Raw genomic sequence first — 19,260 nt, 5'->3', positions numbered from 1 at the left:
TACCGGCGCTGGTTACACCCCGTTGACGGAGGACAGTTCAGCCGCTGGACTGGCTCTCACGCAGTCTCCCTTGGTCGGCTCTGCCTCTCCCGCTCGCTCGGACCCCAATCGCGCCTCCCAGCCCTCTCGCAGTCCGGTGCTTCTCTCCCCGGCTGCGGCTGAGTTTCTCTCTTCCCGCGCCTACGCTCCCGGTCGCAGCGCTTCGTGGCTTCGGTCACCGCCCGGCTTTTCCCGCCGGTCACGGTCTCTCACGACGCCGTTGGACCCGACTTTTTTTTTCCGGCTCCTTTTCCCCCTCGACCGTGGTCGAGTGCCCAGCCCTTATCTTCCGGCTATTCTTTTCACTTTCCCTTACTCACAGTCACCGTGGCAGAAGGGACAGTCAGTGCCTGTTGCTGATGGAAGTTTTTGTCGCTAAAGTCTTCCTCCTTTCTATTGCTGCAGCCTTGAGTTTTCTCCCAGCCGAATGACGAGGGCGGTTGCCTCTTTTCGACGCTCTTTCGTTGCTTGAAAATATTGTTGCCGCAGGGTACGATCGGACTCGTCGCCACTGTAAAGTCTGTGGGTTGTGCAGTTAATTACGACACAGACTTCAGGAGTAACATACAACAGGACTTTACTATTCGAAGGTCAGGGCGAATCTGCCCTATAAATCATGCCACAGCACTTATATACCGGTGTGGTCACCGTCGGTATTACCGTATACAGAAGCCAAACAAGTAGTGCCACACCTAAAATAGTTCTCTTAAAGGTGAACGGTTACATACAATAGTCTCTTAAAGGTAGACGGTTACATACACTACAGCCAGCAACGCCCACATCCCATAAACAAATTAACAAAAAAATACTCAACTGGAGAAAAGCTAGTGAGTTGAAAGGGAATCTGGCCCTGGTGGACTGGAATCAAAGATTGGCAGGTAAAACAGTAAATGAGCAATGGGAAGCCTTCAAAGGGGAGACAGTTCAGGGACAGAGTAGACATATTCCCACGAGAGGGAAAATAAGGGCATCCAAAGCTAGAGCCGAATGACAAGGTATCGAGATTAAAATGAAAATGAAACAGAAAACGGAAGCTTATGATAAATGTCAGGCTCATAATACAGTAGATAACCAAGCTGAATACAGAAAGTACAGAGAAGTGAAAAAGAAAATGAGGGACAAAGAGCATATGAGAATAGATTAGCAGGTGACATAAAAGAGAACCCAAGTATCTTTTATAAACATAAATAGCAAAAGGGTTGTCAAAGGAAGGGTGGGGCCAATTAGGAACCAAAAAGGAGATCTTCTTGTGGAGGCAGAGGGCATGGCTGATGTACTAAAGTAATACATTGCATCTGACTTCACTAAAGAGGATGCTGCCAATGTCACAGTAAAGGTGGCAGTAGAGAAGTTGGATGGGATAAAAATAGTTAAAGAGGAGGTACTTAAAAGGTTGGCAGCACTCAAAGTAGAAAAGTTACCTGGTCCGGATGGGATGCATCCTAGGATGCTGAGGGAAGTAAGGGTGGAAATAGCAGAGGCTCTGGCCACAAATTTCCAATCCTCCTTAAATATGGGACAGGATTGGAGGAGTGCAAATGTTACACCCCTGTTCAAAAAAGGGGAAGGGGATAAACCCGGCAGCAACAGGCCAATCACCCTAACGTCAATGGTGGGGAAACATTTAGACAATAATCCGAGACAAAATTAATTGTCACTTGGAAAAATATGGCTTAATAAATGACAGCTAGCACAGATCTTTTAAAGGCAAATCTCATTTGATTAACTCAATTGAATTCTTTGATGAACTAACGAAGAGGTTGATGAAAGTAGAGCGGTTGATGTTGTCTATATGGACTTTCAAAAGGCGTTTGATAACATACCACATAATAGACTTGCTAACAAAACTGAAGCCCATGCGATTAAAGGGACAGTGGCAACATGGATACAAAATTGGCTAAGACAGAAAGCAGAAAGTAGTGGTGAACTGTTGTTTTTCCAGACTGGAGGGAAGTATACAGTGGAGTCCCCCAGGGGTCAGTATTAGGACCACTGCTATTTTGATATATATTAATGACCTGGACTTGGGTATAGAGGGCATAATTTCAATGTTTTTTTAGCCACCGGAGAGATAACCTCACCTTTTCTTGGTACAGTTTATGAAGCCAGGCGGCACATCCCTCTTCATCTTCAGGAATCTCTTCCAGTGGGATTCGTCTGCAGATCGAAAAGAAATGTTAAAATGTTTTAAACACATTAAAATCATGCATACTATATAAATCTGAAACAAAACACTGATAGATGAGTCTCCTTCCATTTGTAGCCTAAAAAACTAATTTCTTAGTACTGAGGCTTTCAATGGAGTTAAAAAGAAAGATTTGCATTTTATATAGCACCCTTCACAAGCTCAGGACATCCCTAAGCACTTTACAACTAATTAAATACTTCTGAAGTACAGTCACTGTTGTAATGCAAGAAACACGGCAGCCAATTTTCGCATAGCAAGGTCCCACAACAGCAATGTGATAATGATCAGATAATCTGTTTTAGTACTATTGGTTGAGGGATAAATATTGGTCAGGACACCGGAGGACTCCCCTGCTCTACTTCGAAATAGTGCCATGGGCTCTTTCATCCAATTGAGGGCAGATGTGCCCTCCGTTTAACATCGCAACTGAAAGACAGCACCTCAGACAGTGCAGCACTCCCTCAGCAGTGCACGGACGCGTCAGCCTGGATTACATGCTCAAGTCTCTGGAGTGCGACTCGAACCCACAACCTTCCGATGTACAAAGGCTTATATTACTTTGCAGTGATAATAGTGGGTCTGGTGGAAAAATTCCAAATTTCCACGTGCATAAAATTGCTATTTTACCTGGTCTTGTAATCCAGCACCTTGTCCCAAGATCTTTCCACACCATTGCCAAGTGAGGCTAGTCCATTCCCAGTCCTTTGGCAATATTACTTGGAATTCTTTGTAATGAATGGATGAATGGTCCCACTTGAAATGTTAACCTCTCTTTTTTGTGTCAATATTAGCTCTTCAACGGGAGCCATCTTACCCCATTTTTCTGCTCTTTCCTCATATCCTTTTATATTCTTCCTTTTTCTAATCTTTATCCATTTCACTTTTAAAAGCAAAGCATTCAAAAACTGATTACAATTTATTACTCTGGTAGGAGAAGAATGATTTTAAGTTCGTTTTCTTTGAGGTATAAAAATCATGTACAGGAAACTCTTTTTTATCCGGCACCGACAGGACCGGCGTGTTGCCGGTTTAGCAAAATTTCCGGATGACAGAGAGGGTTATCTACCAAGGCTATTTTTAACAAAGAAAAAGAAAAAAAATCAAGAAATGTGCAGTATACAGTAATTGGGTACTCACCTACAGAATGTTGTGTTAAATGGATGGTGGAAGATGCTTGATTAAGTACAGTACTGCCAGTTGAGGGTAATGCAATGCAATGACTACCAGCAGCGTGGGAGACACACAGTACCCCTGTAAAATGGCGGATCAGAAGAGATTACCGGCAATGTGGGAGAGTCAGACTCCTGTTACAGGGGTTTTGAGGTGTTCCGACTCCCGACAGCACCAAGAAGCCGAGTAGTGGCAGTTTGGAGAACTAACCCCACTGACTAACTTGGCCACCACAGGAGACTCGGGCTCGGACTCGGCAACATTGCCAGTTATTGAGGTGTTGTTTTCAGAGCGAGAATTTTGCCAGTTAATAAAGAATCCCGGATATTTAGGTGCCATTTAAACGAGAGTTTCCTGTATTAACATCTCTAATTCTGCATTTAGTTTAAGCAAAGTAGTTTAATTGAACCACTGACCATTCAAAAGAATCATAGGTCAGGAAATCCTCGGAGATGCTCATGCTCCGCCAGCGTTACTTTCCCAGAAGTGCATTGGAAACCCTGTTTTGCATTCATAATTGGGGTTTCTACCGGTCTTTAATGCAAAGTAACGCTGGCAGAATGGGAGTAGCTCCGAGGAATTTCCCAGCCTTAATAGGATTAGGAAGAAGGCTGTGGGTTCAAGCCCCACTCCAGACACTGGAGCACAAAATCTAGGAATGATGCATCAGTGCAGTACTGAGGGAGTGCCGCACTGTTGGAGGTGCCATCTTTCGGTTGAGACATTAAAACCGAGGCCCACTTTATCCTCTCAGGTGGATGTAAACAATCCCACTGAACTATTTCGAAGAAGAGCAATACTTATACTTCAGCCAGCAGCACTAAAAACAGATCGTCAGGTCAGTATCTCATTGCCGTTTGTGGGATTTTGCCGTGTGAAAATTGGCTGCCATGTTTCCTACATTACAATAGTGACTACACTTCAAAAGTACTTCATTGGCTGTAAAGCACTTTGGGACATACTAAGGTCATGAAAGGCACTATATAAATATATAAGTCTTTCTTTTTAAGGAGATCATGGAAGAACCAAACTGATAAAATACTTCTGGAATGCAGTTTTGGTGAAGCATTGTATGAAGAGGCTTTTTTTTTTTTAGAAGCTGCTCAGTTAACGCACTTCAAAGTTTAGACTTTCGCAAAACCCATAGGATTTGTTGATCAGTTTCAGTGGCCTGATTTTACTGAACCTCCCGTAAAAGCATGGGCAACAAATGGACACAAGTTTTTTTTTAAATCACTAAAGCCAAAAAGAAGCTCCTGTCATCAGTGAATCACCTGATCATGGTCAGATTATTGTCTTAACTTTAATTTCCATCTGATGAGATCTGGGCTCAGACTGAATTTACTTCACATAGAACTCAACCATTTAGAGAGAGAAGGCATTCACAAGTGTACACTCCATTCAAGCAGGTGCTGGAACTAAGAGGATATTATTTCAACCTAGTCTAATCTATTCCCTTCTTCCAAAATACCTTGGCAGCTTCAAGTTTAACAGAAAGCTATGAAAATAGCTCGAGTTAGAGGGAGAAAATTGCACCAATGTGCATTTTTTCCCTTAAAAATGCAAGATTGTATTTATAATCTAACATGAAAATACCAGTGCAAAATACAAGCTCCTGTGTACAGCAAACTGCCAAATGCTGACAATAACAGCAAACTGCCAAATGCTGACAATAAGAGTTGAAGAACAAAGCTCCTGACGTTACTTGCTGTGTTTTACCCAATTTCATCCTTTTGCCAATAGTTTGGGGAATTTGAAGGGGAAAAACATGGGTCACTTCCATTACAAATGATCTGAAACAATAATGCATAAATGTCAGTGGTGGGAAACCTTTAGAGACAATAATCCAGGACAAAATTAATTGGTATTTAGAAAAGTATGGTCTAATAAATGAAAGTCAGCACAGGTTTGTTAAAAGTAAATTGTGTTTGACTAACTTGATAGAGTTCTTTGAGGAAATAATGGAAAGGTTTGAGGAGGGTAATGTGGTTGATGTTGTGTATATGGGCTTTCTAAAGGCATATTACCACATAATAGACTTGTCAGCAAAATTAAAGCCGGTGGGATTAAAGGGACAGTGGCAGCATGGTTACAAGATTGGCTAAGGGACAGAAAGCAGAGAGTAGTGGTGAACGGTTGCTTTTCAGACAGGAGGGAAGTATACAGTGGTGTTCCCCAGGGGTAGGTATTCGGACAACTGTTCTTTTTGATATATGTTAATAACCTGGACTTTGGTATACAGGGCATCATTTCAAAGTCTGCTGATGCTATGAAACTTGGGAATGTAGTAAACAATGAGGATAGTAACAAACTTCAGGAGGACATAGACAGCCTGGTGAAATAGGGAATGACATTTGAGAGAGAAATGTGAAGTGATACATTTTGGTAGGAAGAATGAGGAGAAGCAATATGAACTAAATGGTACAATTTTAAAGGGGGTGCAAGAACAGAGAGACCTGGGGGTGTATGCACACAAATCTTTGAAGGTGGCAGGATAAGTTGAAAAGGCTGTTAAAAAAGCAGATGGGATCCTTGGCTTTATTAAGAGGCATAGGCCTAGAAATTCGAAGTGTTTGCGATGGCCGTTAAGACATGTTTTGGGGATAAAAATGGCTGCTGCCTCACTTCTGACCGTGTGCAACGCCACGTTGACGCCCAGTCATCCATTTTGGATATCTTGTCGCCCTCTCCAAAGCATGTCCATATGTGCAGCCGCTAAAAGCATTTCAGAAGCGTAAACAGCCATAAGGACACTTCAAATGATAAATGTAAGACAGTCAGGACTATTATCTCCACATAGCAGTGTTTATATTAATCATAAGGCTAGGTTTTGATAGCTATCCCTTGAGATTTGTAGGTAAAGTTTTTTTCCCCCCGGTGGTTTGACTATTTGAAACTTACCTTCCTGAGATTGTAACACTGAATGTGTAACAAACAGGAAGATGCAGAATATTGCAAGTGATTACTTCTGCGTAATTATAAGAGTAAGCTTGAGGTTTGGATTAGGAATCACCTATGGATGTTCAGTGTTTCGATCTCCGAAATCTGAAGTGTGAATTCAAATTCTTTAAGTTATCAGATGTGAGAGCTCTCTCCTCACCATGGAACAGTAAAAAGCCCTCAGTTGTCAGACCCTCCTAAGCCAGTGACTAAAGTGACCTCAGCAGATCAGTGAAATTATGACTACAGTATAACGGTTTCAAAATCGCCAAAGTGCTGAATTTGATCGCTCCTGTCCTATATTTTTCTTCCTGCTTCATGAAAATGTAAAAAAACATTTAAAATAAGGAGCTTGGCTTAATCTCTATTCCTTTAGAATGAGATGTGTGGATAAAGTGATAGGGGAGAGTCTTTGAAAGCATTAAATGGGTCATCTTGGCTCAATGTAAAAAAAATGAACTGTGTTCCCTTTCAACAACACTGAATGCTGCATGCCTTCGGCGCTATGAGAGGTACAGACTTCCGAGAATTAATTTGCCCTGTTGTACACCCACACCCCTTCTCCTCCCATAAAACCCGAAGTACGGTCAAACCACAGATTCCCCAGAAATGCATAAACAAGTTGCCAAACCCTTTTTCCATCTGTAGAAAATGTGAGCCGAAGCCTGAGCTGATTTAAAAGATGACTTCCATAGATGGATTCCAGAGCTTTGCTTGTGTCACTTTGATGCGCTTTAAACAAGAGGGAGCTCTCTCCACAAAAGCCGAATGCAATGCTCTAACATTGATTGGCGAGTGGGTGGCAGGTAAATTGTTGTAACTACAGTAAAATGGCAACTGTTCTGCACATGGCCTACAGGTTCACTCATTGCTTCCTCTTTCTCCTTAAATGCAAGCAGGACACAGACACGACCTTCGGCCTCCTGCTGACTTTAGCACCAGAAAGAGCTCGTTACACCACAAATTCTCCACATCGCTGATGTTAATTACCAGGCAGCAACAAAATACCGGTACTGCCTGTGTTCTCTCAGCGGGCGGCCGTTAGCCTTGGCCAGTGAGGTTACCAGCCTACTCCAATTTCTAAGCCATAGAGTACAAAAGCAAAGAAGTTATGATAAACCTTTATAAAACACCGATTAGGCCTCAGCTGGAGTATTGTGTTCAATTCTGGGCACCACACTTTAGGAAGGATGTCAAGGCCTTGGAGTGGGTGCAGAAGAGATTCACTAGAATGGTACCAGTGATGAGGGATCTCAGTTATGTGGAGAGACTGGAGAAGCTGGGGTTGTTCTCCTTAGAGCAAAGAAGGTTAAGAGGAGATTTGAAAGAGGTGCTCAAAATCATGAATGGTTTTGATAGAGTAGATACAGAAAAACTGTTTCGAGTGGCAGAAGGGTCGGTAACCAGGGGACACAGATTTAAAGGTGATTGGCAAAAGAACCAGAAGCAACATGCAGAAACATTTTTTTCTTTAAACGCAGCGAATTGTTGTGATCTGCAATGGACTGCCCGAAAGAGTGGTGGAAGCAGATTCAATAGTAAAATTCAAAAGAGAATTGGATAAATACCTGAAGGGGAAAAATGCGCAGAGCTTTACAGGGTTATGGGGAAAAGAGCAGATGAGTGGGATTAATTGGATAGCTCTACCAAAGGCCAAAAGGCCTCCTTCTGTGTTATATCATTCTATGATTCTATGTGATTTCTCTTGTGTCATATCATGGATATGTATGATTGCAAAACCAGAAAGCTTTTCCAAACACCAGCATGAAAATCCAGGTGTCTGTATAAAGCGGGTAATTTTAACCCCCCAAACAGGTGGGTAAAAATGTGAAAAATCTCAAACCTGAACCCAACCTGCTCACTTCCGGTTTTATCGGAGGTGGGATTTAACACTGGCCGGCCGGGATTCCCAGTCCTCAGGAAATCCGGTAGCTGAAGGGTGGCGAGGACTGCTGGACAGAACAGGCAAGTGCCTTTCCAGCACTGCTTGTGGGCCAGGAGGAACGAGTGTTTCCCCCGGCCCACCAAGCTACCTTGTTAACCTCTCCAGCAATCTGACCCCCACCACTCTGGTGTACTCCACGGCCCATGATCTCCTCACCGCACCTGCTCATGTTCCCCCACCCCGGCCTGCAATCTCCTCCACGCTGACATCCCACCCCCCGCCCCGCAATCTTCTCCACGCCGCCCCCATCACCTCCACGCATCCCATCCCCCACATCTCCACGCCGCCTCTCCCACTCTCCTTCATTCCAAAAATGGTAATCAGGTCCTTCCAAATTCAGCAGGGCGTGAGTGAAACCGATACTTCCACTAAACTATGCCCTCCACCCACCCCTTCCCCGTAAATATTGGGGCCAAAGACTCTACAACAAAATTGAGATGAAGAGTAAATTGCCTTTCAAAAGCTAGGCTTTATTAACCTTAAAAACCAGCAGTACATCTTAAGCTCCCAGTCTCAACCAGACTGTGGAGAACTGAATTTAAGATGGCCACCACAGGTCACATGACATCAACTAACCAATAGGTTTACAGCATATATCTCAAGGCAGGAAAACAGGCAACCAATTACAATGCTTCTTATAAAACAAGAATAATCACCACATTCACCCCTCCTTTTAAAATATACTTCAACCCAGGTAGCCTTTACAATTTACAATTAGTTATTTATGACTAAAACAATACATGTATAATATTTCAACAATTTTAAAATTTTACTATCAAATTATTTTAAAAGTCCATTTTTTAATCGGTCAACCGGATATCTTGTTCATGTCGACCTTCTTAACCTTGATAAAGTTCCTTGCCCTCCCACACCAGGAGACGCAGAAATATCTTCTGCAGGGAGGCTATTAATATCCTGATTATCAACGGTTTCTGAATTGGAAGTCCCATTAGAAGGTAAACTGGGAGAGTCATAAACATCCATCGAGAGCAGACTAAGAGAATTGTAAGTGTCTGCAATAGGATTGGAAATAGTCATAGTATCTGTGACGACATCAACATTATCTGAATTATAGCTATTGTTAATATCCTCAGAAGAGGGCTGGCCACCACAAGGAGCTAAGTCTTTAACTGAAACCGTACTTTCTTTCCCATCTTGGAATCGAATGTGAGCATATTGGGAATTTGCCTCCAATAGCTCCACCTCCTCCACTAAAGGATCATACTTTGACAGTCTAACATGGCGTCGGAGCAGCACAGGTCCCTGCATAGTAAGCCATGAAGGTACCGAATATCCCGTAGTGGATCTCCGCAGATAGTTGAAGAGCCTTTCATGGGGAGTCACATTAGTAGCCGTTGAAAGCAATGATCTAATGGAATGCAGGGCATCAGGCAATACCATTTCCCACTGTATATTCTCAAGGTTCCGAGATGTCAAAGCCAACATAACTGCCTTCCAGATCACCCCATTGTATTGTTCGCACTGTCCATTGCCCTGGGGATTATACGGGGTAGTTCTGCTAATAGAAATTCCCCAACTCTGGAGGTATTCCTTCAACTGGGAAGACATAAAAGAACTTCCCTGATCCGAATGGATATACGCAGGCATCCCAAAGATGACAAAAAGTTGAGTCAGACATTTAATAACTGTAGCAGCTGATACATCTGTACAAGGAAAAGCAAAAGGGAACCTTGAAAACTCATCCACAACAGTAAATATATATCGATTCTGAGTCGTTGAAGAAAGGGGCCCCTTAAAATCAATGCTCAGGCGTTCAAAGGGAAAAGTAGCCTTTATAAGATGAGCTCGTTGAAGCTTAGAGAAATTCGCACAGAGCATGACGAAGTCATCCGCTTGACATCTTCAACTGAAAAGGGCAAATTCTTACTGCGTACGAAGTGTATCATCCTCGTAGCACCAGGATGGCACAAAGCATTATGAAGATTAATAAATTCTTTATCCTGACTGCTATACCTTCTTGACTTAGTAACAATTGGCTTACAGTCCGACATCAAATTAGTAAAAGATGATAATGGAGAAATGGATAAAGAAGTTGATCCACAAATAGACAAAGGTGGCTTAGTTCCTCCGAAAGAAAGACTGAGGGACTCATGTAATTGAAGCACATCATGACCAATCAAAATATCCGCACAGAGATTAGGCAGAACAAATAGGCGTATATCAGTATACGTATTACCTAAGAGAATTAATTTCACAAGGCAACAACCAGCTACTTGTGAGGTGAGAGTCATCTGAGCCATACACACCTGATAGGAAACAGGCGAAATTTTCAAACGCTTCTCCCTCACAAACTGAAGACTTATAAAACTCTCAGTACTGCCCGTATCTATAAGGGCCTTCACTTCTAACCCATTAACTTGGGCCATAACTATAGCTTTGTTTAGGCCATGGGAAAAGGCGGCAGAAACTGATGCAATAAACGCCCTATCTAAAGGCTGAATGGTCGCAGAGGAGGCAACCGATTTACAAACACGTGCGTAATGACCTCCCTTGCCGCATTTACTACACACAGCCTCCCGGGCAGGGCACTTCAGACGAGGGTGCTGGGCGTTCCCGCAGAAATAACACTTCTGAATCCTAGGGGCAACAGCTGCCAAAGTAGAAACTATTTCGGAATCTGGTAAACCACTCCTATTAAATCCACATAATTCCCTTCCATCCGGAACTGCCAAAACCATGGTCGCAGGCCGATCAAAAGGAGCATAAGAATCCGAACTTCTCTGAGCCAAATCCAATGTAGAGGCCTGCTCAAAAGCACTCTTAAGATCCAAGGTCTTATTTTCTAACAACCGCTGACGAATTGATCTAGACAGTAATCCATTAATAAATGCATCCCGTACCGACTCTTCCTTATATTCTTCTGCAGACACGGCCCTATAATTACAGTCAGCACCAAGGCGCCGGAGTGCCTGCAAATAAGCATCCAAGGATTCTCCCGCCTGCTGCCTACGGGCAGATAAAAGGTGACGTGCAAATACCTCATTTTTGGGTTTAACAAAAAAAATTTCCAACGTAACAATAGCCAATTCATAAGTTTCACAGTCCAAAATATACTTGTACACATCCGGAGCAATGTAGTTGATTAGTATATCCAACTTTAGAGATTGCTGATCCAACACACCCCAAAAGTTTTTAAATGTACGATACCAATGTTTCCATTGATCATCCACTCCTGCAGAATTAGGGTCAGCATTAAATCGTTCCGGTCGAAGATATCGTTCCATTATAGTTCAAGGTTAATAAATTGAGATGAAGAGTAAATTGCCTTTCAAAAGCTAGGCTTTATTAACCTTAAAAACCAGCAGTACGTCTTAAGCTCCCAGTCTCAACCAGACTGTGGAGAACTGAATTTAAGATGGCCACCACAGGTCACATGACATCAACTAACCAATAGGTTTACAGCATGTATCTCAAGGCAGGAAAACAGGCAACCAATTACAATGCTTCTTATAAAACAAGAATAATCACCACAAAAATACAAGGGAAAATGGTTGTACAATAGTGGTGCAAAAACCTCTGGCATCTTACCGAACGTGCAGATCTGCATGGTATTTTTTTCCATGTAAAGTTCCTAGCAATGTCGGGTTTTCACCATTTCTGAAATTGAGTGTAGCATCATACACAGCTGAAACTAGAGAAAACAACTCTCCAAGTAAAAACAAAGCAATAAAAGTCATATATAATCTATTTTATAATTGTAAATGGATCCAGTTAACTAAAACCAGTAAAAAACACAGGTCAATAAAAAGTAAAAGGCAAAACAGATCCAGTCACAAAATCGCATGCCTGATGTATTTCATTGCAGGTTAATCATCTTGTTGTGGCAAAGTCTCAAGACAATGAACATCTAGGCATACAAAGTTATAAACTAGGATTTTTTTTAGTTTTGAGGCTGTGATGTTTTACTGTTTTTTGTAACAAATGTGATGTTTTATCAATGCTTTCACATTTATAGATGTTTTGTTGCAGCAAAAAAGAAAGGAAATCTGAAACCATTATATAATCAGCCACACAGTCATCAGCCTGGAGTAGCAAGCATTAAAACAAGGATGACTTTGGAACACAGTCAGGGATGGGAGCTAGAATTACATTTCTGCATGGATTGCTTCACATTCCTACTTTTGAACTGGCTGTTATTCTCCTGATCATTATTACCAGAACTAAAAGTTTATTGTAAGTATATATCAACAATCAAGCATTACAGGCAGCACTCAAGGTGATTCGGGTATACCCCCTCCCCTCTCATAGGAACATAGGAATTGCTAGACAAGAAAGACCAAGGTCCATCTAGTTTGCATTCTACCTTCCTGGTTGTCACATGATACCACAGTGTTATAAACAATATCTGGCAGGAAAATGTGTGTTTTGTTGGGTTAACCTGAAAATCAATAACCCAGATGACTGCTATAAAGGCCAAATGATGCCCATGGAAGCTAGATCTTCTTGCAAACCATGCAGACTGTGTGAGAAATTATATTGCAGACATTTTTATGCATCTCAAGAGCAGCATACTGCAGCTCTCATACACTCTTATTACAAATACTTGCACCCTTACCTACATTCCTTAAACATTGTACGGTGAGTGCAAAGCCTTTTGTTCGAGGGAGCAAGTGGTACTTTAGCTTGGGTAAGCCTTTGGCTTCAGCCACCTGCATGCTGATCTGGTGTTTTTTCTCTGTAAATCGTGTTCCTTCGCAGTGAATTAGAAACTGCAAATAAGTCGGGCAAGATATCAAAGCCAGCAGGAAGAAATGGTTAAGAATAGACTGTAGACGCTGCTGTAGAAAACTATGCCACCAAAACTGACCTCAGAGCCAGATACTGCATTCTTGCTTTGTTGCAAGGAAAATCTAACCTGTGTTTCGGTGGCAATGCTGGGTCCCTTTAAGTAGCTCCATATGAAGCATTAAAAAAATTCTCAATAGCTTAGGCCAGAAGGCATATCATTAAGATATCAGCTTAGGCAGTGAAGTGAAGGCTCACTGCCAACCTTAAATTTTTCTGAATGCAGTGTTAAGATTGCATTAGTAAAGGACTGGCGTGCAATCAGCTGCGCCTTCAATCCCACTAATGAGGGCTTTTAAAAAAAAAGTGTGGCTGTAGGCTCTGTTCTGGACAACCTTTCCATCCAGACAGTGCACAACAGAATAAATTGTGGCAGCCCATCCGAAGTCTATTGAATTTCTGATTTAAATGCAACGTGCTCAGACTATTCTACTGCACTGCAAAATCAAATGCAATTTTACCACTAGTGAGCATTAGATTATAATCACCATTAGCATTAATGTCAATGTGAACACTGCTCAGAAAGTTAGCTAAATTTCTTGGATACATTCACTTTCAATCGGAACATCTGCAGAACTGCACAAGCTCCTTGCTTTTAGCACTTCTTTGTTTGAAACAGATCACTAGTATTGTTATCAGTTATTAATAATTGCCAGATCATGAAAACATCTTCAGATAATTTCGGGAGGATGCTCATTTATACCCTATATACTTCTTTCTGACAGAAGTGCTTTTCTGTTTGGCCATAAGACCCTTGGTCCGCTGTCACACTTTTACAATCACCATAGGCAGAGAGATAAGAAATTGCGTAAGACATCTGCGCCCCTCTAATTCTGCCCTCTTGAGCATCACTGATTATAATCGCTCAACCATGGGTGGCCGTGCCTTCTGTTGCGTAGGCCCAAAGCTCTGGAATTCTCGCCCTAAATCTCTCCACCTCTCTTTCCTCCTTTAAACCTACCTCTTTGACAAAGCTTTTGGTCATCTGCTGTAATTTCTCCTTATGTGGCTCGGTATCAAATTTTGTTTTATGACACTCCTATGAAGCGCCTTGGGACGTTTTACTACTTTAAAGGCACTATATAAATACAAGTTGTTGTTGTAATTAACGAACATTTTAAATTAAAAAAGTTCCACAAGAACAGCATGGTGGCAAAACTTAAGTAAAAAAAAAAATATTCCATCACAGTGCTTGAATGCAAGGAGGTTACGTTTAAACAGAATCCACATGGAAAGAATTAAGAAATGGGATGAGAAATGGTACAATTCTCTTTTACAGACCCAACAGTGGAAATGAGATTAAATTGGAGATTTGCAGACAGCTCAAAAGATATATGCAAAAAAGACATGGCAATAATACTGGCCAATTTTAACTATCCCAAGAGAGAGAAATATACAGGTAACACATGTGGTCAAAGTGGGGAATGTTTTTTAAAATGCATCCACCACTGCTTCAGAGATCCTAATGTTTCCTAACAAGCATTTCTTGAATTAGTTCTGGGTAATTAAGTGGGATAAATAACTATTTAGAGTAGGAGAATAATTGGGAAATAGTAACCACAACATAATTAGGTTTAATGCAAGAATATAAGGGGACAAGGAAATAGTCAAAGATGAAGGTGCTGGACAGGAAAAAGATACAGTTCAGTGTGATAAAAAGGACCTTGTCCAAATTAACTGGGTAAAAAGGTTAGAAAACAGGTGGATGGATGAGCAGTGGGGAAATCTTCAAATATGAGATGGATAAGTACAAAATATATTCCTATAAAAAGGTGAAAAGGGACTACAAAGGGGTCCATGGATAAAAAAATTACAACTAAACTAAAATTGAAGTGTGAGGCATAATATAAAATTATGTCTGCCAATACTAAAAAAAAAATAGAAAGTGGTGAGAGGTGGTGTAAAGGGAGAATATGAAAAAAAAACAAGCAGTTAATTCAAAAAGGAAATAGTAATGGCTTTAATAAGCATATAAAAAGTGCAAGAATAGTTAGAGAAAGGATAGGGCAGCTCAAGGATGAAGGAACTTGAGAATTTATATACAGGAAACTTTGTGCTATCCGGCACCGACGGGACCGAGCTGCTGCCGTTGCCTAAAAAGTGCCGTACACTCCTGAGTTAATGTTGAAAGATACGGAGATTCTTATCTCCGTGTCTGACAACAATCACTGTTGCTTAGCAACAGCTTCTAAACACTCGTGTGTGGCTGCAAGGGTCTGTAGCTAAAGCTGTTGCTATAGCTACAGACCTTGCACTGCTTGACTGGGGGAAAAAAAAGCAAAGAAAACAAACAAGAAGAATAAAAAACGGCACCTGATTTCTGCCGGTGGCTCCAGTTTGCCGGATAGCTCACCTCCGGATAGCACAAAGTTTCCTGTAGTGCCTTTAACATAACAAAGAGTGGACTTAGACACATTGGGCCGAATGGCCTCCTTATGTCCTGTAGACTTAATGCTTCTTTAAGAGTATAAACACAGTTTCATAAAGGGGAGAAATTTTTTCTAATTAATTAGTATACATAAATAGGATCCAGTTACAATGGAATCTCAATTATCAAAGATCGACTTTAAAATTAACATTTGTGCTTAAATATACTCCTCACTATAACTGGAGTGCTCTCTACTGAAGTCAGCAGCCCTGACCAGTACTGCAAGAAGTGCCAACTGGATCATCGGAGAGGAGCGCATACTGCCTACCTCTAATTGGGGGCCTGTGGTTGGCATCAAGGTATTGTTTGCGACAGATTTCCACAGGTGTGTGGAACATCCAGCGACTGGAGTTGTATGTGGGTGAGTTGATTGATAAGCTGTGCAATACCAGCTAATCTTCCCAGCAGCAATCGAGAGTGTAGTGTATGTACTTTGCAGAAGGAACTATATTCTGCAGCCCCTGTATACTGCAGTACCAGTAGTGACCACCCCTGTATATAAGCCTGTGTAGTAACTTTTGCATAGTAGTTCCAGGTTGTCTCCACTCAGTAAAGACCTGTTATAACCAACTCCTGCAGTCCGTGTCTCTATTATACACGGACATAATACTGGCGACGAGCAGATCCGAACTTACCTACAGTCTGCACCACCTCATGGGGATCCATCCCTGAAGCGAAGTTATCAGAGGTCGAGGCCAGAAGGAAGAAAGAAAAAAATTAAAATAATAAACGAACAGAAGAAACGGGCGTCGACCGTGGGCATCCGCCTCTGATTCATCGGAGTTGAAGATTTGCAGGAGAGGCTGTCGAGAGCGGGGCTTGGTTATCCTGTCGATGGTGTTTCAGCTAATCGGGCTGGTGGCAGGTAGTACACTGATCCTTCCCGGGCTGCGGCGGTCTAGAGCTCGATCGGGTGGCTTTTCAACGGGGCCGAGCAGCGTTGTCGGGAAGAGGAGAGAGAGGGTGGAGCACACAGGGCGCGGCCGGTACTACGAAGCCGTGCAGCGTACAGACCCGAGAAGAGGGAGGCAAGTGTCCCGCAGTGTTACTCTGACGACGGGGAAATAATAAAAATTAGAAGCGCAGAAAGCCGCGAGGAGCTGCAGTTTGCCACGGGAACCGTGGAGAGCGGCGTTAGCAGCAGCGTGGGGGGAAGTGCGCGAAGACCATAGGGCATCGCCATCAAGGCATAAAACGCCAGCAACAGCGCTAGCAGCAGTGGAGAAGACAGAAAGCGCGGGAGGCGCCATCTTAATCCAGCGGGGAAGAAGGCAAAGCGCGGGAGGCGCCATTTTGTTAAATCGGGGAAGAAGGCAAAGCGCGGGAGGCGCCATCTTAGATTTCCAAGATGCCGAAGACTGGCAATATCACTGCCTTCGATAATGCAATAGAAGACTGGACCACGTATGTGGAAAGAGTCGAGGTATATTGCGAGGCAAACAAAGCAGCCGATGAGAAAAAGGCATCGGTATTACTAAACTTAATGGGCGCAAGAACGTACGGCCTATTGGCAGAACCTGATTACTCCAGCCAAACCGAAGGTGAAGAGTTTTAACGAAATTGTTGATATCCTACAGGAACACCTAAATCCTACACCGCTGCTGATAGCAGAAAGATTTAAATTCCACAGGAGAAATCAGCATAAAGATGAGAGCAATGCTGATTACTTTACGGAACTACGCAAGCTATCAAAGCACTGCCAGTTCGGAGCAGGACTGGCAGATACCCTACGGGACAAATTTGTCTGTGGACTCCTGAGTGAAGGAACCCAGAAGAGGTTACTCTCAGAGAAAGAGCTGACGCTAGACAAGGCTTTCAGCGTGGCAGTATCGTACGAAGCAGCAGCAAGGGGAGCTGCGGAAATACAGCAAAAGCCACAGGAATATGGCACCCACGAAATGACACGGGGATTTGAAAAATGTTATCGCTGCGGCAGAACAACCCATGACCAGAAGGACTGCTGGTCCAAGGACAAAATATGCAGGCAATGCGGAAAGATGGGACACATTGCACGAGTTTGCAGGTCTGGGAAGAAGACTAACGACAACAAAAAGGCTACTAAGGAACAGTACAGGAAAGTACAAAAGATGACGGACAGTAGTTCCGAAGACCAAATGAGCGATAGTGAATCCGGGAACAAGAGACTAAGCTGTCTCAAACTTCACAACGTAATCGCAAAAGAGGATCACCGAACCATTTGGGTCACCCTCACGATAGCAGGGTCCCAAGTCAAAATGGAATTGGATACAGGATCAGCTCTGACCGTCATGAATCGACGAGACTACGAGCAGCTATTCTCACACATACCCTTGAAAGAGACATCCATTGTCTCGAAAACGTATACGGGGCAAAAAGTATACCCCAGAGGAAAAATAAGGGTGCCTGTCGAATACAACGGCAAGGAAATACAGAAATTGTATCTGTACATACTGCAAGATGGTGGACCACCGTTATTGGGACGTGAATGGATCAGAAAGATAAGTTTAGACTGGCACTCCATTCAGGCACTGACGGTGGCTGGTAAAAAGGATGACGACGTCACTCCTGGACGATTGTCAACAATCTTAGCTAATGCCAAAGAGGTATTTCAACAAGAACTGGGAACTCAAAGGCGTAACCGCCTCGATAAAAATAGAAGAGAATGCAATTCCCAAGTTTTTCAAAGCAAGACCGGTACCATATGCAATTCGCCCAGCCGTCGAGGCAGAGCTGGAGAATCTGGAGAATGCAGGCGTGTTATCTAAGGTAGACTGGAGCGAGTGGGTGACACCCATCATTCCTGTCATGAAGAAAACATTAAACAATAAGTCTGAGGAGCCAAGGAAGGTTCGCATCTGTGGGGACTTCAAGGTGACGGTGAACCCAGTCCTTCACACAGTACAATATCCTCTCCCGAGGATAGAAGATATTTTCACCTCACTATCTGGAGGGAAGCGTTTTACAAAAATTGACCTAGCACAAGCATATTTGCAGATGGAGGTTGAAGAATCCTCTAGGAAGTATCTCACGATAAACACTCACAAAGGTCTTTACCAGTATAATCGACTGGTATTCGGAGTAGCATCAGCTCTGGCGATATGGCAAAGAGCGATGGAACAAGTCCTGCAAGGGATTCCGGGGACTCTGTGTTACTTGGACGACATCCTAGTGACAGGTGAAGATGACAGTGAACACCTTGCCAACCTAGAGCAGGTGCTCACTAGACTAAGAGAACATGGGCTACGAGCCAATCGCCCCAAGTGCGAGTTTTTTAAGAAACAGATATCGTATTGTGGCCACGTGATTGATGAAGAGGGGTTACATAAGTCCCCTGACAAAATTGAAGCGGTAGTTAAGGCTCCAGCGCCTGAAAATGTGTCACAACTGAGGTCATTCCTCGGATTGGTGAATTACTACCATAGGTTTTGCCGAATTTGTCCACAATTCTGCACCCACTGAACGCCCTACTACAAACGGGAGTAGCATGGAAATGGAGCGATGAATGTAAGCAGGCCTTTCAGAAGAGTAAGGATCTAATCACTTCAAGAGAACTATCGGCTCACTACAACCCATCACTACCGATAAGACTGGCGTGTGATGCGTCTCCCTACGGCATTGGAGCGGTACTGTCACATAAATTCCTTGATGGTTCAGAGGGGCCGATAGCTTTTGCGTCACGCTCGTTAACTTCAGCCGAGCGTAACTACGCCCAGATTGACAGAGGGGCCCTCAGCCTGGTGTGGGGGGTGAAGAAGTTCAATCACT

The 19,260-nt window shown here is 42.9% G+C and overlaps 1 protein-coding gene across 3 annotated transcripts in view; it reads right to left on the bottom strand.

Annotated features, from left to right (window-relative positions):
* The window catches only part of LOC147121610 (1-acyl-sn-glycerol-3-phosphate acyltransferase delta-like), a 342,875-nt gene that overhangs the window by 68,244 nt on the left and 255,371 nt on the right, over positions 1–19,260 (bottom strand). For all 3 annotated transcript variants that reach the window (XM_085981991.1, XM_085981990.1, XM_085981989.1), the window contains exons 5-7: positions 12,859–13,012; positions 11,832–11,934; positions 2,121–2,196 (exon numbers count right to left, since the gene is read on the bottom strand). In XM_085981991.1, the coding sequence (XP_085838117.1) occupies positions 2,121–2,196; positions 11,832–11,934; positions 12,859–13,012 (333 nt within the window). The remainder of the gene's footprint in view (positions 1–2,120; positions 2,197–11,831; positions 11,935–12,858; positions 13,013–19,260) is intronic.

This window comes from Somniosus microcephalus, chromosome 3 (assembly GCF_052327205.1).
Source record: "Somniosus microcephalus isolate GS21.2 chromosome 3, FLI_Smic_1.0, whole genome shotgun sequence".
NCBI classification, from domain to species: Eukaryota; Metazoa; Chordata; class Chondrichthyes; order Squaliformes; family Somniosidae; genus Somniosus; species Somniosus microcephalus.
Note: the sequence above shows the minus strand (reverse complement) of the source record. Positions and strands in the feature narration are given on the sequence as shown.